This window comes from Taudactylus pleione, unplaced genomic scaffold (assembly GCF_031769625.1).
Source record: "Taudactylus pleione unplaced genomic scaffold, aTauple2 ptg000289l, whole genome shotgun sequence".
Lineage (NCBI taxonomy): Eukaryota > Metazoa > Chordata > Amphibia > Anura > Myobatrachidae > Taudactylus > Taudactylus pleione.
This window is the reverse complement of record NW_028284691.1, coordinates 900,727-926,481: the sequence shown is the minus strand read 5'-3', so window position 1 is coordinate 926,481 and position 25,755 is coordinate 900,727. Positions and strand designations below refer to the sequence as shown.

The window sequence follows — 25,755 nt, the reverse complement described above, 5'->3', positions numbered from 1 at the left end:
TCCATTTTCATGGAGGGCGGCCCTCATTCAGAGCATGCGCTCTGCTCAGAGCGTACGGCTCTGAATGAGGGCCTTTATTACAACCCTGAACTAGGAAATACCATCATATAATGTATTATTTTTAGACATGCATAAAATGTATTATTAAAATGTTATTTTAAAACACCTTAAATAATGTAAGTCCCTATTCCCCCTCAAGACTTCCTTTATAGGATTGGTGCATCCCCACATCTTTCCCATGATCTCCCAAGATCCGCGGTGTGCGTATAAAGGAAGTTTTATGTCCCCACATAGAGACACATTATTAGTGGATTAAGAATCACCTTGTGCCATCCCAAAAAGTAACATTAAATAATATGTCATAATGTAAGCCTAAAATTAATTTTTAAATCAGACAATGATAGCATGTTGTTTGCTATCAAAGGGTGGACTGTCAATGCCGGATAATTGGCTGAGACAAGATCGGTTTAAAATTAGATCTGCACGACGCCATTTGGCGAATGGCAATGAGACGCCATTTTGCGACTGGCCACCCAGCGCCAATTTTAGTGAAATTCGCCACTATAAGTACACACGGCGATGCTATTATTTAGCGTCGTGCGATTCCCACGCAATGGAAAGAAGTTAAAAGTCCTCACCACATAAATACTGATAGTCGCTAAAACATATAAACTAATTATCCCTGCAAGACACGCACCATAATGTACTCCACAAAACACATATTCGCACAATACTAACTTGTGTCTTTTCCCAGTTCCCCAATACTTACACACTGCACACTTACATGAAAGGTTCCCTAGTATTAAAGTGTAATATTCAAGGTTTATTCAGTGATTATTAATGTTGTGTAATAAAGGTTATTTGATATCCAAGGTTTAGTACATGGTAAGCAGACAGTGTCTGGTGTTGTACTGATCCACTGTGTCTCCACAGATTTCCGGTACCATCGGTGAGAAGATCGGAACAGACATCTGCAAACTATGGACTATAGAGAGTTAAAACATTAAAATGTACTCTGTAATGTTAGCAGCTTAGATTTGCATGCAGCGGGAAAAAGGATACAAAGGGTGGTTGGAGGCTGTTTGTGTCCATTTGAAATTGTCCTATAACGGATCCAGTAACAGAAACACCTTTAAGAAGAACCAATGGAATCATGCCAAATTTGTCTATTGTATTTCCAAACCCTGAAAGAGTATATAAGTGCGCTCTCTGACCCCAATCGAGAGTCTTCTTGCTGTGCTGTTGACTGAGGTTTCTAATGCTGATGCTGGTATCTGGGCCCAGAGTGCGTGCGTATATAACAACTGTACCTTGGGTCTGTATGATTTATTTGCGCTAATTGTCTTTAGATCACAGCGTGTAACCATCTGTTTTTATGATGAATAATAACTTTTTGTGCTTTGGAACCACATTCAAAGTCTGAAGGCATTTATATACTGTGCGACTCATTACGCTAATTTGCGACAAGTCTAGAAGGTATAGGCAGGATTTAGAAGGTATAGGTAGGATCGCATAGTAGTTTAAAGTAGGAATCGATAGTAGACAACCAAACTGACTGTTGGGTATGCTCTCACGTGCCTCAAGGACAACATAATGTAGGGTTAGTGCCATTCCCATTGAATGTCTCTGAGGATTAGAATCGCAAAGAGGGGATGCACTGGATGGAAAATTTCTTAAGTCCAAACCACCTCATTTTAAACTCCACCAATACCAAGTAGATAGATCACTTTTATGTCTGAATATCACCAACTTCAATAAACCAGGAAGTTGGGAGGTGACGGGGAATAACAAGACGATGCCCTTCTCACTAAGAGCTGATAATGAACCTATAAATCTTGAACTTTTACGCACAATTAGACTAGGTGGAAGACACTTCCGGTATAAATATACACTAAGTTCCACCAAAGAAATGGTTGGTAGGGTACCAGAAGGGTATTGTGCCAAGGTATTATAACCAGAAATTTGCATGAGTCAAATGGGAGAACTTGAAATAGGATCACTTGCTAGGGAAATGTGTATGTTAATGATGTTTCTTATCCCTTATGTACTTCCTGATGATGTGTATTTTATATGTGGAAAGAAAGCGTATAAGTGGCTCTCTCCGAGTTCAGAAGGTTTATGCTATCTAGGAAGAGTAGTTCCAGAAGTTATGACCCTTACACATGGTGAAATGCTTGGTATACATAAAAACACACCATCCCCATATTTTTCTTCGCATTATGAACACCGTGACAAGAGAAACATAATACCTGGTGATGTACATAAAGCCACACAGTTAATTAGTGAAACAACTGGCTTTCAAGTTTTAGTAGCATTGGATCCTACCAGGATCGCTCGGGGTACTCTAAATTTCAGATATATTCAAGATCTTGCTAAATTAATAGATAATATCACCGAGATGTATGATGACACGTTTAGGTATACAGGTAGGGAGTTACAAGCTTATAAGAAAGAACTTGTGCAGCATAGGATAGTGTTAAATTATTTAACAGCTGTCACTGGAGGGTATTGTGCAACTTTGGCCACCCAATTTGGTGTAAAGTGTTGCACGTATATTACAAATAATACTAGTGACCCCAAGGAGGTGATAGACCAGAAGATGGACGAAATTCTGCAGCTGAAATGGGAATTTTGGAAGAACCATAATGCTTCAGTGGCTGAAGTAGAGGAGAAGGTAGAGGAATGGGTTTCTTGGTTGAACCCAGTGAAATGGTTCTCCGGTCTAGGAGAGTGGGTCCAGGAAATGGTTGCTAGTATAGGTAAACTCCTGATCCTTATATTGGTTGTCATCTTAGTAATTGGCTTATGTGTCAGGTGTGTTCCTGCTGTGTTGAAATGTGGAAAATGTAATGCTAAAGTAAATCGTGAGAATGAAATCACGATGGTGGTAAGCAATGATAGTATGAATACCAAGGTAAATGAAGAACTGCAGTACAACCCTGAACTAGAATGTACCATCAGATGATGTATAGATTTAGCCATGCATGAAATGTATTATGAAATGTTATTTTAAATATCTTAAATAATGTAAGTCCCTATCCCCTTCAAGACTTCCTTTATAAGTTAGGTGCATCCCCACATCTTTCCCATGATCTTCCAAGATCCACGGTGTGACACATTATTGATGGTTTAAGAACCACCTTGTGCCATCCCATAATATAACATTAAATAATATGTCATAGTGTAAGACTAAAAATAAATTTAAGACCAGGGTGTGATAGCGTGTGGTTTGCTATCAAAGGGTGGACTGTCGAAGCCGGATGATTGGCTGAGACCTAAATTGTAAAATTAGAATCTGCACGACGCCATTTTATGTTGCCCCTGATGACGCCATCTTGCGTCGTCAGCCTGAAACCATTGTGTGCGATACTAATATGCTATTATTAGCATCGTGCAATTACATTGCTACCGCATATTGTTTAAAGTCCCACCATAACCCATACGCACATTAAATCATACATATAATATACAAGATGCACAGCGCTGTTTAGCAAAGCCCTCTACACATAAAACACAACACGCATAGTAGCGACTGTACGATACCCCATGTACGGCGCTGTTATGATTATTAGCGTCGTGCGTCTGCCACTGCCCCAGGTTAAAAGTCCTCATTATACGAATACGTACATTTATTACAACATATAATATGAACAACCCCGCAAATCACGTACCATGGTGTACTCCACAAACACGTAGATGCACAACGCATACTAGCGTCTTTTCTTAATATCCCCATACCGACACACTGCGTACTTACACATAAAGGTTCCCTAGCATTAAGGTTAATATTAAAGGTTTTATTTGTTATCAACTCTATTGTGAAGTACATATATTTGATATCTAGGGTTTAGTACATGATAAGCAGACCATGTTTGGTGCCATTCTAAACCACTGTTTATTTACAGATCTCCGGTTCCATCGGCAAGGAGATCGCAACATGCATCTGCGAACTATGGATCATAGAGAGATAGGCATTGTAATGTATACTCTGTAATGTAAGGTTTATTAGAAAGTTTACACTTGTTCTTTAGCGGGAAAACGGACACAAAGAACTGTTGGAGGCTGAACTATTACAATACAAACTGACCTATGAACTGCATCGTAACAGAAGAACCAGGAGGAAGAACCAATGGGATTATGCCAACTTGTTCTGTTGTATTGCCTATCTCAGCAAGGGTTTAAATGCAAGCACCCTGGATCTGGTAGTTAGTCATCTTTCTTTTTCTGTTGACGGAGGTTTCATAGTTGATGCCGGGAAATCTGGATCCAGAGCGCATGCGTATGTATCGACTGTACCTTGTATATTGTATAACCTTCGCGCTAATTGTATTATAGATCAAGGCGTGTAACTATCTGCTTTTATGTGAATAATAACTTTTGTGCTTTGGAACCACACTCAAATTCTGGAAAGCGATTATTTCATGTGCGTACGCAACGCTAAATAGCGACTTTATGATATAGAGGTTAAATAGGAATTCATAATACATATATGGAATATACTTATTATGTTGTTCACATGTTTCACAGTGCGGAGTGCTTAGATCAAAACATTTTGGAGTAGTTAAACTTTTTTTCTTGTCAGGAATAGCTCCCTAAAATTCATAAGGTGCATCTGTATGTATATGGCAGAGGTTACCAGTCATCCACTTTTTAGTTACAATATAGTAATTGACACATTCTTTTAAGGTGCGTACACACGGAACGATATGCTCAATGAGCGATATTGTTCAGTGTTCTCCGCTCACCTGCCGAGCTCGATGTCGTTCCTGACATTGAGCATACACACTGAATATCGTTTAGTGACTCCATCTTTTGGGGTTCACCTTGACGTGGTGGATGGGCAAACATTTTTGGCCAAACATGTACTAAGAACCTCATTTCTACTCCATGTTAATTGTAGAGTTTATCAGAATTATTTTGACTATCATTGTTCTTAGGGCCTGATCAGACCCGTTCGCTAGGCTGCGTTTGCACGTAGCCTGCCGATGTTTGCAATCTGCGCATGCGTACAAGACGCAGTGCACGTGTGCGAACTAGTCCATGCGATCCTGTACACAGATGCGCCGCAAGCATGAGTAACAGGAAAAGCCGTTTGTGGGTGGTGACAGGGGTTGGTTGATGGTAACAGGGGTGTGGTGATGCGAACGCAGGCATGTCTGTGCATCTGAACGCCGTTTCAGGGGCGTGCATAATTAAGATGCAGCGTCTGCATACACGTCACATGGCTGAATTAAACACAGCAGCACTCACAGTGCTTGCGGTAGGATATGGTCAGCCACAAGTGTTGCCTATGGGTCCGATGCTACTCGATGTTACTGATTGTTTAATACACCTCCTGGAGATGACGTATGTTACTAATGCAAAGTGGGTGCCTTGTGTCAGGCTGGTGGGCATCTATATATATACTGCAATCGCACAGCTAGACATAATGGGCATGCTAATGTCTTGCTAGCGATCGCGGTATTTGCATAATCAGGGTGCTGACGTCTGCGTGCAAATGCAGCCTAGCGAATGGATCTGAATCAGGCCCTTAGTACCTAGAGTGTGCGCCTGCATTCTATGTCCCTTGCATTTATCACCAAGTGTGACTGGACATAGGCAAAGATCAAAGTGATAGTGATGTCATGACCCAGTCCCTGATGACTAGCTGGCTTGTTAATTAACTGCCCATGTAAAATTACTGCCCATGTAATTTTTAACCTAAGAAAAAAAACTGTATTTTTCCTGTGTAATAAATACATGAAATATGGTATGTTCACTCTTTTATTTAGGCTATAAAATGAGTGTAAACAAGACTGCTTTGGGATGTGTGATTGGTTAGATATCTAATTTCTTCCAAACCATATATCCTAGGTACTCTTACACCACACTAAACCAGCGTACTAACATCAGGTATATTTCTATGATTTTGGAAACTCACAACTGTGGAGGGAATAAAATTTTTAGTCCAAAACATATAAAATTGGATGACACTTTGATTTCTGCCTATGTCCAGTCACAATTAGTAATTAGATGGCTGCCCCTGCAGTTCTTAGTGTCAGGTACGCATCCTCAAGTAAACTATATACAGCCATAGACAAAAGGCCTTGTTTGCTAACGTCCTGTCCAGGTAATTGCTTTTCCTGAATCAAACAGATTCCGTAAGGAATGTTAATTTTAATTAAACTACACAAGCCCCCATCTGAGGCTTCCTCAGTGATTTCCATGCTAATGAAAAACATTTTGCTCTGCATTAAATTACAATGTGATATTCCTTGATCCCTCTACTGTGGATGTTAAATGCCACAGGATAACAAAACCTAACAAAAGGGCATTCAGATTATCTGCCCTTAATGACTTTACATTTACAAAAACCAGTCAATATATACAGTTATCATTTGAGCAGTAGTTGAATAATAATTAAAGGAAAATGGAAGGTCCATGGGCGTATCTAGTGGCATCCAGTGGCATGTCCAGCACCACCAGGTGGAAATTATAGTACTGTATGAAGCATGCTGGCAGAGGTTTTTTTTTGTAAGAATGTTACAATGCCCTAGGGTCTATTGTATAGCAGGGCTAAAGGGCAAGGTTGCAGTAAATTGGTGTATAGGAGTCTCCTGGTCAATCCGGGAAATAAGGCAACCACGATAACAACATGGGGCAGTTGGTATATATTGTGTGTTGCAAAAACACTGAGTGTATTCTTGGAAAAACTTTAATTCCTTTTCATTAATATAGTTACTTCTTTCTAATGATTACCTGAGATCCACTGGTGGAAGGCACAATTTATGCGCTAAGGTTCACTTGAAACCACAACTGGTATATACTGTACAGTATGATATTGAAATATTTGTAAGTATTAAATATTTACATGTGGAGGATGAAAACAAACACTTCAAGTGGATTTTGAAATGTATCCACACTGTAGCAGATATCTAACAGCACTTGAATCACTTATAGGCAGACATTTGTAAAAGGCAGCTCCCACCACTGATTCATCTGCTTGACCCAAACTAGTTTGAATTTCAGAGTATAAAAAACACATTTTCTATTTTTGTGCATTAGCATATGTATGATCACATTAAAGCATGAACACTGCAGCAGCTTACTGATATCTCCAACACATTATACTCATCACAGCGGGCTCCAATGTTGGGAGGCTCCAGCAGCTGATCAATCCCGTGAGCAATTCCTCCAATAAATTCCAGGCCCCGCTGGATGATCCTAGCATTGTTGTCATTCACCAGAATATCCCCCTGCACAGAGACCATGTTTTAAGGTCTACAAATTATTTATAATTATGGACATCAAGTACATTTATATTTGTTCTTTGTTTATTGCCCAATCCACAAACAAAATTATCTTTCTTAAGGCTATTTATATGTATATAGGATCAAATGATGTGTCTTATTTAATTGTGGTGAATGTGAATTTGTCTGAAGTGATTTATCCCATAAGCCACGTCATGGATGTTGTAAAACATGAAGAAGGAAGCAATCTGGACAAAAGTGGTTTTCAAGCCACTGTCTCATCTGTGTCTGTGCCCCCCCCTTCCCGCTTCATACTCATCTACTCTACCAGAAGGTGCGAGCAAGTGACAGTTTTTCAGGCAGTCCCCAACACACCCCGAGATTAGTGAGTGCATCTCTGGCATCTGTCCTACTTCCTAGTGAAGTGAGCAAGATGGGTAGATGATACCAGTACATGAAGGTCTATAAAAGAGTGGTTGGGGCTAAAATGGTGCAAACTGCAACTTTTTAGCCCTCCCCCTTTCTCACAAATCTGCTATTTGTGGCATTTCGCCTCCATAGGGGTGGAGCCTAATGACATGAGCTTCGCTCGGAGAGGAGAAACAAAATGTAGACAAGTATGTTTGGGACTTATGCAAAGTTGAACTTAAAGGCACATTGCATCTGTTTTTAAGTACGTATGTGCATCAATTTGCCTCCGACGCATTTACCACTAACAACTCCCTACAACAAGGGGCCAGGAAGAGGGTTGGAGGGTGCGTATAGACGGGGCCAAACTACAGTAAGGCAGTATCTATGTGAAATGTGTCCGCAAGATGGCCACCAAACCGATACAAATGGCAAATTGGACTGGGGTGATTTGCGGTTACTCGACCCCCTGATGCAAGTTGTGAGAGGATGATGATTATGACTGCTGGTTGTGACCGATTTGCCGAATGCATCTACTAAACTTCCAATTATGCAGTTATATTAGAACTGCAGTTGCGATCTAGTAGAGTAAAGCTAGGTACACACTAAACGATGTGTACGTAGCGCAATATCGCGAGCGGCGAGACACGGCGGGTGTGGGGGACAGCATCGGCAAGTGTGTAAACCAGGAGCGATGGAGTGACAGCAGGGGCCATGCTGCATTCGTCAGCACGGCCCCCGCTGATGATATCGCCCGTCGGATCTGCATGTAGGTCTAACAGGCGATGTCGCTGACGACAGTGACATAGTGGGTACACACTGGCCGATGTGCCCGATATGTCATCCAATTCGCTGGCATAACAGTGTACTGAACAGTCATTTAAAAAAAAAATTAAACATCTTTCCATTTGGGATATTTATTAGTGTGGACTTTAAAGAAGGTAACATTTTATATTTGTGTCTGGTTCATCTTACAGCAGGCACCATGCAGCTTGGGAACTTCTCTACACTTTCTGGCACCTTACTGTAATAATTCTGAATTGAATACTGTGGTTTTTACCATTGTTTTTTTCGTAGTAAAGTCATTTTCTTATGACATCTGCTCCTGTTATTTGCGAGAAAGGGGGTTGCATTTGCTACCTCACACCTCAAATTTGCACAGGTAGAAAGGTGCTTTTTGTTTTGTTTCAGGGCACATTTTACGTTGCGATTAGATGTAAATTGCATCCAATTCTGCATTTATCTGAATACTAGCACCATAAACACCTAGGGCTAGATTTACTAAGCAGCGGAAGTTGCAAACCGCCGATTCTCAGCGGTTTAGCTATTTTTATCAGTTTTTAAAATAATCTAAAACTGAAACAAAACACTTGAGGGTGGTTTAACTAAAACCAAAACACGGGGGTCTGCGCACATCTCTGATTAGGACAAGACCTGATATGCATTTGCTCCGAGTAGAAAATTCAAGTTCTTTTGCAGGAAATGGGATTGAAATCAAATCCCAACAGCGTGAGTCCAACAGCAGGAAATCCCGATAGCGGCAGGTAAGTGATCTAGCCCTCCCCTCTCACCCCCCTAACCCTTACTTAGGGATGCCTAACCTTAACCTCCCCCTGGGGGTGCCTAACCCTAACTCCCCCCTTACTGCTCCCTAAACCTAACCCAGGGGATGCCTAACCCTAACCTCTCCCTGGGGGTGCCTAACCCTAACCTCCCCCGGGGGTGCCTAACCCTAACCCCCCCTTACTGCTCTCTAAACCTAACCCGGGGGATGCCTAATCCTAACCTCTCCATGGGTGTGCCTAACCCTAATTCTCCTCCCTAGGGGTGCCTAACCCTAACCTCTCCCCCCCAAAACCAAACGCTAACCCTGCTAACTGCCTTAAACCTAACCCTCCCCCCCACCCGCAGCTAACAGGACGGGCGCCACGGACTTACCTCGTTCAGGCACACGTCGTCCTGGATTCCGGCACCAGGATTATGATAGGCGTCAGTATATCGACGCCTACCATAAATCCTTTCCTCACATTCTGCAGTCGGGATTGTGACCGGCGGCCTCACATAACTACATTCCCTTTTGCAGGACTTTATCTCATACTTGCCTACTATTGAAAAATCTTTTCAGGGAGATTGTGAAAGCAACAACTACTGTTTGAGTGCGGCATTAAAGTGTGCCTGTACTGCTACATCTGAGAGGCGTGTCATATAAAAGACTTACATCCAAATGTAAACGAGCACAAAAGCAGTCAGTAAGATCTACTTGTTGATGAAAACACACTGATACTTTTCAGAAAATGCATGTAGCCATAGGGACCATTGTGCCTTATAACCAATGCAGAAAATTATACTAATGATCCCATTTGAATCTATATATATATATGTTGTTTTCTTTAATATAACAGCTACATAATGGGCGTAAGGTGAAATCAGGGAGATTGACAGAATCTTCAGGAAGTCAGGGAGATTGCTACTATTTCAGGGAGTCTCCCTGACAATGAGGGAGAGTTGACAAGTACTGTATGCTTTATATAGATCTGTGGTTGGAGAATTTACAAAGTGAATACCATTCAACTGGATAGGTGGCACATCCATTCACGCAATCACCTCTAAAAATATTACAGGCATTGAAGCCTGAACAATTAAATTTTAATTATTATTATTATCATCAGTTATTTATATAGCTCACACATATACCTCAGCGCTTCACAAAGAATTCACATCAGTCCCTGCCCCAGTGGAGCTTACAACCTATGTTTCCTGCCACATGTACACACATACATAATAGAGTTTATTTTTTTGTTGGGAGCCAATTAACCCACCAGCATATTTTTGAAATGTGGGAGGAAAGCCACACAAGCATGGGTAGAATATACAAACTCCACGATGCCACACAGTTAGGGTCATGGTGGGAATCGAACTCAGGTCCTCAGTGCTGTGAGGCAGTAATGCTGTATCTCTCAACAGCAGTGACAACATAGGAGGGAGTAATACCAGAAGGTCATAACATGTGTTATATTCTATGATAAGGATTTGTAATAAATAAATATGTTGTATTTCATTAGTTAATTCTTTTTGATAAACTTTTGATAAAAGATGGCTACTCACAATGTTGGTTGTGCTGCATTGAAAAGAGATTGTGGAACCATGTAATGTTCTATATGAATTGGCTTCAGACATGCTTGCTGCAGAAATCTAGAAAAAAAAAAACATATTATACTATATTGACATTATTATCAACAACAACAATGGCATCAGACTAGAGTATGCAGGCTGGCAGGGATGTTTTTATGGGGCAAGGGCATATTAATATTACAGGGATGCCAAAGTGGTACCACTTTACAAACAATGACAAAAACAGGATTTTGGTACTTACCGATAAATCCCTTTCTCCGATTCCACAGGGGACACTGGAGTTCAAGACAGTGGGGTATAGACGGTGGTAGAGTAGAGCCTGGCACTTTAAAAAAAAATCTAGAAGTGTGACTGGCTCCTCCCCCTCTATGCCCCATCAGCCCCAGTTTAAGAACTGAGCCCGAGAGGAGACGGAGGACAACAGGAAAACAAGGAGAAGGAGAAGACCACAGAACGAAACAAGACCGACTGAAGGAGAACAGAGGAAACCACTGCAGGGAATTATGCAGTCACACAACCATAGAAGGAACCAAACAACTGGCAGGTACGCAGCGCTGGGCGGGCGTCCAGTGTCCCCTGTGGAATCGGAGAAAGGGATTTATCGGTAAGTACCAAAATCCTGTTTTCTCCTTCATCCACTAAGGGACACTGGAGTTCAAGACAGTGGGGACGTCCCAAAGCCAACCTCCTGGGTGGGAAGCGCGGAGAACATGCCGACCCTTTGGCCAACAGAAACAGGGACCGCCAAGAACCAGAGGTTCAATGGAAGGCAAGAGCGGAGGATCAAGTGTAGTGAGCCAGGAGACAATCAGAACTCCAAGCGGAACAGACACAGAACTTCCACAACTTACAGCGTAAATAGAATGGAATAAGTGGCTAGCGAGAAAACACCCTCAGGTGAGAAGCATCAGAACCCTGTAAACTCAGCTGAAAACAGACCAAACCAGACTATTGGGAGCAGAGAGCTCCAACCAGAATCCATATGAGAAGGGCAGTAACCCGAGAACAAAATTCGAGAAAAACCGTACCAGATTCGGAAACAGGAAACTGCAGCTGTCGCAGATAGCAGAATACCAGCACTGTTGGACATAATCATATAGATACAAGTATAACGATACCAATCTACAGAAACAGTGCTGATCCTGTCCACAGACTCCTAACAAAGAGATTTGCAGGGAGGTAAAAGTCAAGGCCGAACAGTCACCATCAACCATTCTGGAGGTCCAACTACTACAAAGTTGTAAACCAGCAGAAGGAAAAGACCATGAGTGGAGATCACACTGGGGACGAAGCAGAGGCAGCATCTAGAGGATTGAGATTACAATACCTTCAGAGGGTCAGACAGCAGAACCCCACTCCGAAAACAGAGTAGAAAACAGCGACTGAACACCTGCAGCTGAAAAGAAAATCACAGCCATAAACTCCAAAACAACAGACAATTCCCAACATGATAGAAGTGCGTAGACAGTACCAACTGCTGGCCTGAACATATTCTGAAACACACAGGATACCCTAGCAGTTAAAGAGCACGTATGCAACAGCCACCCAGGGAGAGCTACCAATATAGGGAAGCATTCCATACAGCAAGGCTAGAGCACTAGGACAACCCTGAAAGTACCAGTCAGGTACCAGTCAACAGATTCTAGTAGAATAGTGTCACTAATCTCAATGTTAAAACTATGCACCAGGGAAGCTCTAAAATGTAGAGCCAACTGATTAACAGAGCGGATGGCTGCTAGGACCACCACTAGGGTGCATAAGGGAGAATAACGGCTATGCCATGTCAGGTTGGGCATTAGTGGGGTAAGCCCGCTTACCTATGAGCGTCCAAAAGCCCTCTGGACGCTATGTAGAATGTCACTGACCTTTTCCATCTCACAGCAACCTGCCCCATCAGGTATAGGGAGTAGCTTCAGTGGGCTAAGACCCTATGCTCTACAGCACGGACTTCAGCCTGGAGATGTTGAGGTAGAAAACACTGTATAAACTAGCAAAATGTTAGTGGAGACAAGAAGGTTGTACAACAGTACTCTGCACCTGAGCTGGTTATATTAGGGATGTGTATCCATATAGAAACTTTTCATAAAACAGAAAACGGTCTGCTCGTGTAAGTATCAGTACATTAACACTTATAAAGGTGAAGTGTGTATTACGCCCACAAATCTAATACAATCCAGGCCTGACCCTGCCTATATCAGCGGGTGGCCCTAGGCCTTCATTTAATTTAACAAATGAAGCCCTGAGGATGGAATAGAACCTGGATGCTCTATGTACAGATAGAGTGTACCTAGGGGCCCTTTAGACACTCATGTATTAAAATGTGTGACAAGACAATAATATGGAGTACCGGAATCTATACGGAGAAGGGTACCTGTACATAGACAGAGTGCGTTCGTTATCCCCAGAAAAGAAGGGATATATCTGTAGTGATAACCCCCATAGGGTTAAAAACCAGGTTTTTCCAATTATTAGAAAATATTCATACAAGGAATGGGAATATATCAGTATATATACACACATACACACAGACAACATAGTTGCATGAGAAGGCAATCTCTTTGAAAGGAAGAGTAGTGCCTACACAGCAAGTTTACTTGTCAGACTCCTGCACGGGGAGATCAGCATGCCATATCTATACATGTCCTGCCTCAGGAGATCAGCATGCTACATATATATATATATACATACATATATATATATATATATACATACATACGCACACACATACATATATTATACACACATATACATACATAACACAAATATCCCGCCTTCTTAGTGTCTTATAAGTTTGCTACCAAGTGCAAAGTTGAAAATAATCATAGATCACCCTAAAGGGGGGCGTCATAGATAGGGACTGACAAGAACAGAACTATAACCCCAGGAGGATTAAAGTACATATGATTAAATAATCACCAGTTATTTATATGGTGACAAGTTGGCCACTCACATTTGGAGTAAACCAGAGTGCCACAGGGAGAGTATACAAACTCCACACTGATGTGGGAAAGGTGGGAACCGAACCCACAACCTCCGCGCTGGGAGGCGGGAACGCCAACCACCACACCATCTGAGCTACTATATATATATATATACATGTACATACAAGAAGGCCCCAGTTATGTATAGGGTTCATAACAGAAGCAATGCCTTAGGGACTTGCGACTATCATTATGTAAGCTGCAGAACTTGACTCTAGTCTATAGAGCCACCATTAATATATATATATGGATAAAGCTGACAGCTATTGGTAATCCCAGGCGGCTTCCCATCCGTGGAATATAGGTATATACCCACATACAAAACCTTAGGGACAGATGGTGTAAAGCGGAGTTATTGTATTAACTACCGCATCAGGAGAGACCAGCCTCCAATCGCAAACCTCTCTTATAAAATATGCTATGTACCAGACATAAAACTGATAACAGATCCTACCTCTACCTTTATGGTAAGGATAAGAAGCGATAGATATTTATCTCCAAACATGCATACCTACATACAAGATTAGTAGGTGACGATAATAATTTGAGAATAGAACATGAGCAATAGTAGATCTATGGAAGGAATTGAGCCACAAGACAAAATTCACTCCAGACATGTATATATTTTAAAGCAGGGCTTAGTATAAAATACAAATACATACATGTGGCTTACCTCCACGCAGGGGAACTGCTCATGTGCCGCCTGTGGTCGTCATTCTGCTACGGCATAGGAAGCAGGATATTTTAGCAGCGTGCTATCCCAGACTATCCTGGGACCCTTCTGTTACTGGTTACTTACTTTAAAAGCGGGAATCAAAAAGACAACCTCCATGCTGTGAGGCAGCAATGCCAACCCCCACACCGGCAGTAACTAACTTCCTCTTGTATGTGCTGCTGAATGGAGCACCTTAAATATAATCTATATAGATGCACATATGCATACCTTCTAAGGTAAACACAGAAGGCTGGTGAGAACTAGAAGTTTTTTAAAAACCAGCCTATAAGTTAGTATATGTGCTGCCACATATATGTATGGGAAGAGTACTGCCCCTCTATAAGGTGAGCCATAACCTGGGTATGGGACGCAATAATCTGCTAACCCTTGGTTAAGGGTATGCTATAACCATAAATTCTGGCAGCAGCACCAGAACAGTGACTAAGGTGAGCCAATGTAAAACAATGTTCATTTAGGCAGGGTAGCTAGTGCACCCTGAGGTAGCCTTCACAAGCAATTAGATAAAGCTATGCAACCTTTGTATAGAACCAAGGGGAAGCCTGACAGGGGGTAATACCAGTCATTTACTTTCATAACCGCATAATGCGGTGTTAAGCAAAAAGGGCATTGGGCTAGTTCCCATACTGCTAGCAACCAGCTATCTACTATAGCTAGCACTACTCCTGTCAAACAGTGACAGGCATCCCCTACCTTTTGCGCTTCAGCATTCCCAGCGTAGGAGGGGGAGGGTGGCGCGTAGGAGACCCACGCTAATAATCCCTGCTGTTAGGGCAGCCCGAAAGAGGGAAAACGGGAGGCGGCTGCTGGAGTGTGGGAGGAAACCGGAGTACCCGTAGGAAACCCACGCAAGTACAGGGAGAATATACAAACTCCACACAGTTAGGGCCGTAGCGGGAACTGAACCCATAACCTCAGTGCTGTGAGGCAGTAACGCTAACCATTACACTTAATGTGCTTTCCCTCATGCAGGCGGCTGTCTGCACAGCACTCCGTCTGGGTGCCTCTTCGCGGGGGAACTAATGCAGAGAATGTCTGCGCTGCTGCGCTAACAGGAAAACACCCCCAAAAGCAGGCTGCTACACGTTAGTGGAGGAAGCCATGCCGCCGCTGAAGTACTAAGTGCCCGTCCGGGGGCTGTGGGATGACACCGCTCCGTCTGTCAGCCCAGCCACTAAAAAGCATAGGGTCGCGGCGTCTCCTCCTTTGTATATTAGAGGAGAGCTGCTGGTTAGTTATAACATTAAAGCCCTTTTGCTATAGAGCTAATCTATCTGCTGAAGCGAGCACTGGTAGAACCGCGCTGCTCTCAGATGAGGGAGAGCATGGGCCAGACTATAGATGGCGCCGCTAACATGCATGACGCGCCCTTTCCATAATACCGGCTTTTATATATATGCGCGCCAAGGACCGCGCTGCTTGTCAGCGCTGCACTGCCTCCTGTAGAGGGACTCGTCTGGCTTCCGAAGCCGGCACCTTACACTGCTTGTGCAGATGGCGGGACCTCGCCTGTCAGCGCTGTACTGTTTAATGAGCAGCAGTGCGGCGTCTATCATTACTGTGTGATCTACTCACCCAGCATTACAAATCCTATATAGAGGAGGGAGGAGCAGGTGTCCTCAGTGACCGCCGCGGCATCACCGCGCTTTTGATGTTGCAGGGGCCGCGCTCCATCCCCTCCTTCAATTAAGAGGGTGATGGCTAGGAATAAGCCAGAGACCCTGACGCTGACTGTTGAGTGCAGCGGCGGGTCTCGTCAGCAGCTCCGACACCACCACGTGGCAGGTTGGAAGGAGCTGTGTATGACAAGCGCGCAGCACGCGCTGTCCCTAAGCCCAGCGTTTTGGCCCACCGCTCCAGCTAGTCAGGAGTGGTGGGATATACTTACCAACTGCTGCGGCCGGGTTGCTGGGCTGGGGGGCAAATGAGGAAACCCGGACACGAACCGGTTTCAGTTGTGTCGGGTCCTCATGGAGTCTGATGACTCTGTTTAAAGTCCCCCCTCAGGGTCACCAGACACAGGCTGCAGTAGCCGTGTGGTGCCCTCCCGGCGGCTCCCACGTAGCAGGCAGACTGCCACAGTAAACAGTCTGCCTGTCCTCAATGCTTTAAATAAAAAGCTCTAAAAAAATAAAATAAAATAAATTATACTCAAAAAAGGCTGGAGACAGCCTGATGTGCTTCCGGCTCTCTCGGGCACATTCTAAAAACTGGGGCTGATGGGGCATAGAGGGGGAGGAGCCAGTCACACTTCTAGATTTTTTTTTAAAGTGCCAGGCTCTACTCTACCACCGTCTATACCCCACTGTCTTGAACTCCAGTGTCCCCTAGTGGATGAAGGAGAAACATCATTTAAAAAACAGTTTTATTTTTCCTTTCTCTCTTACAATATGTTATATGGATTAAACCGCTCAGCATTAGACTTCGATTGAATCAAGAGGTCAAGGGTACTGTATACAGATTCATGACAGCCAGTACAAAATGTCACTATCTGGTGATAATTTACTTTTAACTTACTCTTCACCATAAATTTCTCTTCCCAATCTATTTGTGGAACTTGAACAGTATGGCCTGCTCTAAGGATATAAAGTGAATAACTCAAAGCATTTGACTTTCACTTTCTCCCTCTTTAAGAACCAATGGCATTTTTATTTTCAATGGTGAGCCCAGCAATCCAATATCACTCATCAAAAACTACAACCAATGTTTCCAAGCCGAATACCCACCTTTACTGTCCAACGGGTTGCTGTATCCTTTCCAAATGTTGCCAGTAATCCACACTACTTTATAGCATTATGTGATAAATTCATCCGGAGTGGCAAGAAGCCCAGGAACAGAAGGGTGTGTCTGTGTCTGTCTCTCTCTCTCTCTCAGCAATTTGGATTCTCAGAAGTCAGACACTAGCAAGTAATCTGCATTACAGGCTCCTCCTGCGTATGTTTTTTTAAGTGAGCTACTGTATACTGACAATTATTTTTCACTAGTGTATCTATCTTCACAGCAGTATACATTGTGAATGAGGGTAGTGACAGTACTGTGATGTCAAACTTAGCTGACCAAAGATCTAGTTTGCTCAGTGTTGTGTCTTGGTGGACAAAAAGAGCACAATATTTTAAACTGTACCCCATACAATTTGAACAGGGATCCTCGCTGCACCCATGGTGGGACACAATTGATACAGCAGATCAGATATTTTTTATTCTATCACTTCTGTACTCTCCTGGAGGCGGGTCAGTGGCATCCCTCCCCGCACTGACACCTGGTGCTGGGAGGACTAGAGTGCGCGTGACGAAGCCGCACGCCATTAAAACGGGGCATGGCCTCGCAAACAGTGGGGGTGGCCGCGCGGGAAGGGGCCATGGCATCGCAGCCGAACTCCTGTTCGGCGTTCTTATCACTAGAGGGTGGTGGTAGTGGGGGGTGCTGGAGGTGCAGACTGCTCTGTGTGCAGTGCCAGCTCCCTCACTGTGACAGGAGCCAAGTGCTGCACTTAATGCTACAGTGCAGCACCCGGCTCCTGTCACTCAGGAGTGCAACCTGCAACTCCCGCACCCCCCTTGTGACGCCACTGATGAGGGTTCATTCTTACTGACCAGATTATAGCAGATGCAGCTATTTTACCTGTACACTTATGCAATGTGCCACTCTCATTATATTGTTCACTGCATGTCAGCAAACAATATAAGCACACAATAAAAAGCAGATGTCTAGCATTTGTTGTTACAGGTATTTTCCATCACAGTATTTTACTACTACAGTTTTTCACATTATCTGCACTAATGGACAGTGTGACCAGATGCTCTCATTTATTGTTCAATTTCACTGACAAAAAACAGAAAGTAGAAATCTGGCACCGAGCCTTTTCTGTCTTTCTATTTGCTGAGTACCTGATAATAATTATAGTTGTTAAACTGCTTTGGCTATTCTATTTTACCAGAACAGCAATTCCTCATCTGTCCCGGGATGTTAAACAAAAAGTAATTTTTTGCCTAGAAAATGCCATTGTACTGATTATCAACTTAACTACAGATATGTAGATAAGCGGTACTGACCAGACTAAAGATTACGTGAATGTGACAGCCCACTAGGTGGGTGTATCGCCTTCAACAGCAGTATCTAACACACAATGCCAGCTCTTTCACAGGTAGGCCACTCTCTGTACCACTGGCTTCACAAAGAAGCATATCAGGGTCAATGTGTTGTAAAAACTCAGGTATGTGATAGCAAAATGCTTCCTCCACTAAGACTCTACTTGGGATTTGTAATTTCTGATAATAAAACTAATATTGTACTAACACTACGACTGGGTGATTTTAAACACGTACCATGTTTCGCGTACAAAATAAACTTGGTGGTTAAGAATATCTTTTAAAAAATGACAGGTTCGTACAGGAGATGCTGGCTGTGACCTGTAAAATTTCTGGCCATTTTCTGCTCCAGCTGCAAGAAAGGTTTAATTTGCCATGCCACCAACTGAAGCAAGAGGTGGTAACCAGGTGGAATTCCACCTTTTATATGCTTCAGCGACTGGAGGAAGAGCAATGAGGAATCCAGACATAGACATCAAGCCATGAGAGAGGGGGGGACATGTGACCTTACTGAAGCACACTGGAGAATGCTGACAGTTTTATACAAGCTACTGAAACCATTTAAATTTGTAACCTTTGAAGTTAGTTCAGACACGGCCAGCCTGAGGCAGGTCATACTCTAAATTACACTACTGGAAAAGCATCTAGAGAAGCTAAAGGAGGAGATGAAACAAAGTGATTTTGCTAAGCATGTTGGACTTTTGCATCAACTTCTTTATTCGCTTTGCCAGGACCGAAGGGTTTGCGACATCTTGTAATTGGATCACTACATGCTGGCAGCCATGCTTGATCCTAGATTTAAGTCCTTCAGATGTGCCCACATACAAATAGCCTCAATACGGCATGTAACGAGAAGCCTAGCGTGAGTGACCTGCCAGGTACCGTACGACTCTGCTAGCACTGGGCATCTTTTTTATGTCTTTTTTTATCCAAAAATGTGCCTTAGTCACAGTATGATGCAACTAGGATGCACCAGGAGACTGTGGTGACTAATTTGATAAGCAACACTTGCATATCTGTGTGCGACTGAGTCTGTATACGTAGCACAATGGACAAGCATTGCATATCAAATTAATCAGCACATTCTCCTGTGACTAAGATACATTTTTGGGTAAAAAGACATGAAAAAGATGAACAGTGCTAGCAGAGTCGCACGGGACCTGTTGTGCCAAGAGGGGCTGTTTGGTATGACAACAGCAATAATGTATGAGGACACATCTGTATGTAATGTCTTTCTTTCCCACTGACACAGATCTTAAGAGATGCAAAATGTCAGCTCAAGTATCACATGACACATATAGTGCTTCAATTTCTTCTGCAAATGATACTGCCAGGAAATAGCTTAACTTTTCAAAAGATCCACTGATGACAAAGAGTCAATTCAGTGCACTAGAGTGAAACACCATTATGGCATCTGGTCAGGCTTAAAAGAAATGCCCACATATATTGACACCTCTACCGTGACTGCATCTGATATAGTAAGCATCAAAAGAATGATGATGGAGGATTACTTTAATGATAATGTACAAATCAGCATCTCACACAATCCCCTTGAATACATGGAGAATAAAAGGGCAATTTAAAGCATCTTGTACAAACTAGCTATGGTGTACTTAAGCAGCCCACCCTCCAGTGTGTTCTCGGAAAGAGCGTTTAACACAGTCGGAAACCTTGTGAGTGAACAGCGCAAGAGGCTACTTCTAAAAAATGTGAAAAACAGATGTTCATCAAAATTAACCACAAAGTCTATAAGGAAAACCTTGCTGCCAAATGCAAACAGAGACTGTAACAGTGGATTCCAGGGGGGATGTGTTAATATTGTATAATGATGATACAGGTTGAGTCTCCCATATCCAAATATTCAGAAATATTCCAAAATACGGAATAATAACTGTGATAGTGAAACCTTTGCTTTTTGATGGTTCAATGTACACAAACTTTGTTTAAGGCACAACATTATTAAAAAATAAAGTATAAAATTACCTTCAGGCTGTGTGTATAAGGTGTATATGAAACATAAATGAATTTCATGTATGTACACAAACATTGTTTGAGCTACAAATTATTGAAAATATTGTATAAAATTACCTGCAGGCTGTGTGTATAAGGTGTATATAACACATAAATGTATTCTGTGTTTAGATTTGGGTACCATTCCCAAGTTATTTCATTATGGTATGCAAATATTCCAAAATACGGCATATTCCAATATCCAAAATACCCCTGGTTCCAGGCATTTTGGATATGGGAGACTCAACCTGTATTAACAGTGAGGGTGATGAGGAGGATGATGACATCTTCAACTTTGAGGATGATTAACACCTTTAGCCTTAAGTCCATTGGTAGATTTGTTTAACTAAACCACCAAAATAGTTTAACTAAACTACCAAAATGTTAATTTCCAGACTAAAGTGGGAGGTCAGTAGGTTGGATTGTTGAAAGCAGAGTGCGCTACTGCACAGATTCCGGGCACCCTGTTCTCCAGGGAGACTTCATTCCCTGTTCCAAGACGGCTGCCGTTATCACTACTGAGTATGTGCAGGGGCCATCTTGTCTTTACCTGTGAAGAGTGACATGGTGGGAGCCAGTAGTTTTCTACTTAACTCATATAAGAGACCCAGTTAATTGCCTGCAAACAGCACACACTCTGTGGCAGGTGAGCTGTATGAAACCCCCGTGCCACTCAAAAGCTGCTCAATTACATGTGCATGTAACAGTAAGTATGGCTGTACTTGCAATTTCTAACAATAAACTAACACCACTGGTTAGGTAACTGGCTGTTCATAGGGTATGCAGTCGGGATACTGACGGTCTAAATCCCGACCGTCGACATCCCGACTGTCTAATCCCGGCAAGGGTCTAATGGCAGGTGTCGAAATCCCGACGCTTGTCATTTTACCTACGCTGGGAGTCCGGCATCCCGATCGAAGGTAAGCCGGGCACTGGGCGCGGACAGCCGCAGGGGGGACTTAGGGTTAGGCAGTCCCCCGCGAGGGTTAGGGTTAGGCTAGGGGAAGGGAGGGTTAGGGTTAGGCACCCCCGGGGGGGAGGTTAGGGTTAGGCACCCCCCTGGAAGACTTAAGTTTAGGCAGCGGGGAAGGGGGGGTTAGGTTTAGGCACTTAGAGGGGGGTTAGGCACTTTGGGGGAGGTTAGGGTTAGGCACCCCTAAGGGAGGGTTAGGGGAGGGGGTTAGGTTAGTTTATACTTACCTTTAGCCAGTTGGGATCTTCACATCTGCCGGGCTTCCGCTGTCGGGATCGGTAAATCATACCGATCCCATTCATAGTGTGAGTCATTGACTGGTGTGTGCCTACATAACACTGCAATATCAACACTTGCACACACATCATTTTCAACATGGATGATGGAATTCACATTGAATCTCGTCATTCTAGCCCTGTCCGTGCTGTAAAATTACAGCAAATCGCAGTTTTGAACAATGAGGGGCAGGACCACAATTATGTGCAGACCTGGCATGTATATACTTAAAACCTGGACTGATAGGGTGCTTTGAGGACCGAGTTTGGGAACCTCTGTACTAGACCATTACCTAGCACTGACTACTACATTCAGACATAGTAAATACCCTATGAAGATTGGACAGAGATTTCAAAAAGATGTCAACAACCCTGTGCAATGTTTATTCCATCCTCAGATGCCGGAGCACAGGACACCTAAGTACTTCTCATCCTCAGATTATGATGTTATTACATGTTTGTGATCCGCATTGCCTTGCCAGCTTAGGAGAGTGGAGTGAAGGACATGAATGGGGGAATGCCCAGCAGGCAGCCAAAGACTGGATAAGACATCCTGACAGTCCTACATCCTGCCTGCCCTGCAGTCTGTATTAAAGATGTCTGGGAGATCTCATTTGACAGTCAAAATGTGCTGTTATCAGAATGACTCCAATACATTTAAAAATATACTCTTTTAATGAGAATAATTTTTTGGGATAATTTCAGTACTTTGATTTACATGACATGCTTGTACCTTTGTATCTCGAATAATGTGCACTTTCAGATAGGCCTCAAGCTTGTCTTTATGGTCTTCATGGTACAACCACTTCTTCCGCTCCTCCGGAAGAGAATCAAAAGCCTTATCTGTAGGCCACAGCATTGTGAGAGGTTGGTGGAGTTTATCATTCACAAAGGACAGCACACTGGAATTCTGTCAAAACAAGAAGTAGTATTGAGCAATACATAAAATCAATTAAACGAAGTTGGGTCTAACTCATACTTGTCTACTCTCCCAGAATGGCCAGAAGACTGCTGAATCTTGTGTGGCTCTCCCAGATGCTTGTAAAAGTAGGCAAGTCTCCCAAAGCCCCCCCACAGCAGCCCGCTGCTCCCCACTTCCCGAGTGAAATGAGCGGTCCAGGCGGCTTGATGACCTCATTTACAGCATTGTATAGCAGGGAACCTCCGCGCACACACATCCTATATCTCCCACCTGACTGACGCCTCCCAAAGATGGGAACCAGAAAGTTGGTAAGTATGGTGTATTTATATGAACACAAAAAATATATATTTTATTTAATAAATAAACTGTTTAAATGGGAATTAGTTAGGTCTGTGCCTCAAGTACATTCCACTGTGGATCACCTTTTCACTAAGGTAAGCGGATATGCAGAACGACCCACAATCAGACCAACCTAAGACTCTCCAAATGAGGACTAAGTAGTAACACCGTGTAGCTAGCTTTCATTTGTAAATTCTATAACATGATAGGTCAGCGGTTCCCAAAGTGTGTGCCGCGGCTCCCAGGGGTGCCACGGCGCTTATGCAGGGGTGCTGCGGATGGATGCTTTAACAGCTAGTAAGCTGGTCCGGCCGTGCGCTGCTTCTCATGCTGTGCTGCTATTTCCGGCTCTCACTGACGGAGCCTGTCACAGTCAGAGTCGTGTGGCCCTGTCCCCTCCTACTCTTCCTGCACTCTAGTCTTTTCTTCTCCTCCTGCAGGATGCACCTCACAGCGTGGCTCCTGGACTCTCCTCTGCCTTGGTCAGTGACATTCAGGGACACAGGCCCTCATTCAGAGGCGGTTGGAGGATGCAAGCGGTCGCTCAGAAACTGGGCGGCCGCTTGCATCCTGACCGGCCGCCTCTGTTTCGGTCGTTAGGCTGTTATGAGAACGCCTCCGTTTGGGCTGCCACCCCCCCGGGCCGTCTTCCAAACGATGTTGATTGACAGCTCGCCCCCTTTGGAAAGAGACCCGCTACGACCGGCGCTGTCGGTTGTAGCGGGTCTCACGCATGCGCACGAAGGAGCCGGCTCCCGCGTGCGCATGCGCACTGGACAAACATCGAGGCGGCCGTGCGGTCGTAGAACGTACGGCCGCCTCTGAATGAAGCCCACAGTGTGTTTGAAGTTTTGAGGGAGTGTAGATGTTATTATTTATTAAAATGTAATATATGTAATTTAATATTTATTTTACCCTTATATTTTTTATCATTATGTTTTTAATTGTTAAACAATCTGTATATTTAGCAGCGGTGTGGGGTGGGTGTATTGCAGACCATGGTAAAGTTATTATTACATGGTTATAGATATTTTAAATAGAGATAAAGTGCACAAGACTTATAGATATTTTAACTGAAGATAAAGTGCATAAGAAAGTAGTATGTAACAACGTAACATCATTCCTCAATACTACCTTCCACCCCACACCAGTGCTAGTTATAGACAGTAACAGTGGGGGAGATGTAAGAAGAGGTGCTAAGTGCCAAATGCGCCATAACCACTAACCAGAGTTATTTGACATTTAAACAAACATCAGTATGTATAAAAGCAAATAATGTAGAGAAAAATCACTTTTCTCTACGTTATCTGCAAACATCTAATGATTGTGATATCGCCATGCCATAGTATGGCAACGGAAAATCATTCATATGTTATTAAAATAAGCGCAATTTTGTGCCTTATAATTTTTTCAAATACCGGCAGGATTACTTCTTGCTTTTTGGTTTTCTATTTATTTATTTATTATAATGGCTACTTAGCTGTTACGATAGAAAGATAGTTTTTTTCCTTTTGGCCTGGGGTTGGCGTGAAAAACCAATGAGACACTAAGGGTGCCTTGAAGTGAAAAAGTTTGGGAACCACTGTGATGGGTAAAAGCTGATGAGTTTCTATGGACAACTTCTGCACTTGTCCTCTTTAGTCATTTCTCCCAGAAAGTGAAGCCATCCACTTTTATGCCGCATGAATCACTTTAGTAAGGCACTAATATGTCAGATCAGATTTTATCTGTAAAATTAATTGACCATCAAACATTAGTTTGTTGGAAAACATAATGGGGCTGATTCAGTGTTGGGAGCAAAGCAGCAAAAAAGAAAAGAAAAAAGGAGCAACTGTGGCTCTGGACAAACTGTGTTGCAATGCAAAGGGTGCAATTACATTTATTTATTTGTTGCATGTAGGTTAAACACTGGATGCTTTTGCATACAGTCAATTTAGAGTTCAGCTAGGACATGCCCCCTCCAATTCTAAGGGCTATATTTACTAAGCAGGGACTGTCAAAGCAGCTACTTCTTCAGCGGTTTTGGCCACTGGGTAATAATATTAAACAGAGGGCGGTGTACATCACGCCACCTTTCGCATGCATGCCGGCGTTAATTATGACGGTATGCATGAACAAAAACGCAAAGGACTGCGTTCCTTTGCGCATGAGGGACTTCCGGGTTTATGACCAAGAAGTCCCTCTGGTGTCCTTCTGCATATGTGCAGGATAACACACGCGTCGTGGGGGGTTGCTCGGAGGAATCCGATTGGATCCCTCTCACAGCACTCTCTGAATAGAATTATTATTATTATCCTTTATTTATATGGCGCCATTAGTGTTTCACAGCGCCTTACAAAGTACATAAACTAATAAATGAACAAGAAACCAGTGACTTACACTACAATACAATGCAGGACAAGGACATAGTTAATACAGCAATGTGTATTAACTATTAAAACACTCCAAATAAGCAGCAGTGAGTCAGCAGTCAAGTGTTAGGTACCTTTGTGGGGAGAAAGGAGTAGAAGAAAGTACAAGGACAAGCACATGAAGGAAAAGGGCCCTGCTCGTGAGAGCTTACATTCTAAAGGGGAGGGGCAGAGAAAAAGGTGTGACACAGAAGGGATAGACAGAGAGTAAAGAGCATGTAGTAGTGGGTTAGGATGAGAGCTGATAGGCGTTG

General features: G+C 43.1%; 1 protein-coding gene across 1 annotated transcript in view; it reads right to left on the bottom strand.

Moving 5' to 3' along the window:
• The window catches only part of STAB1 (stabilin 1), a 490,754-nt gene that overhangs the window by 232,175 nt on the left and 232,824 nt on the right, over positions 1–25,755 (bottom strand). The window contains exons 50-52 of the mRNA XM_088482458.1: positions 22,563–22,739; positions 10,743–10,829; positions 7,089–7,235 (exon numbers count right to left, since the gene is read on the bottom strand). Of these exons, the coding sequence (XP_088338584.1) occupies positions 7,089–7,235; positions 10,743–10,829; positions 22,563–22,739 (411 nt within the window). The remainder of the gene's footprint in view (positions 1–7,088; positions 7,236–10,742; positions 10,830–22,562; positions 22,740–25,755) is intronic.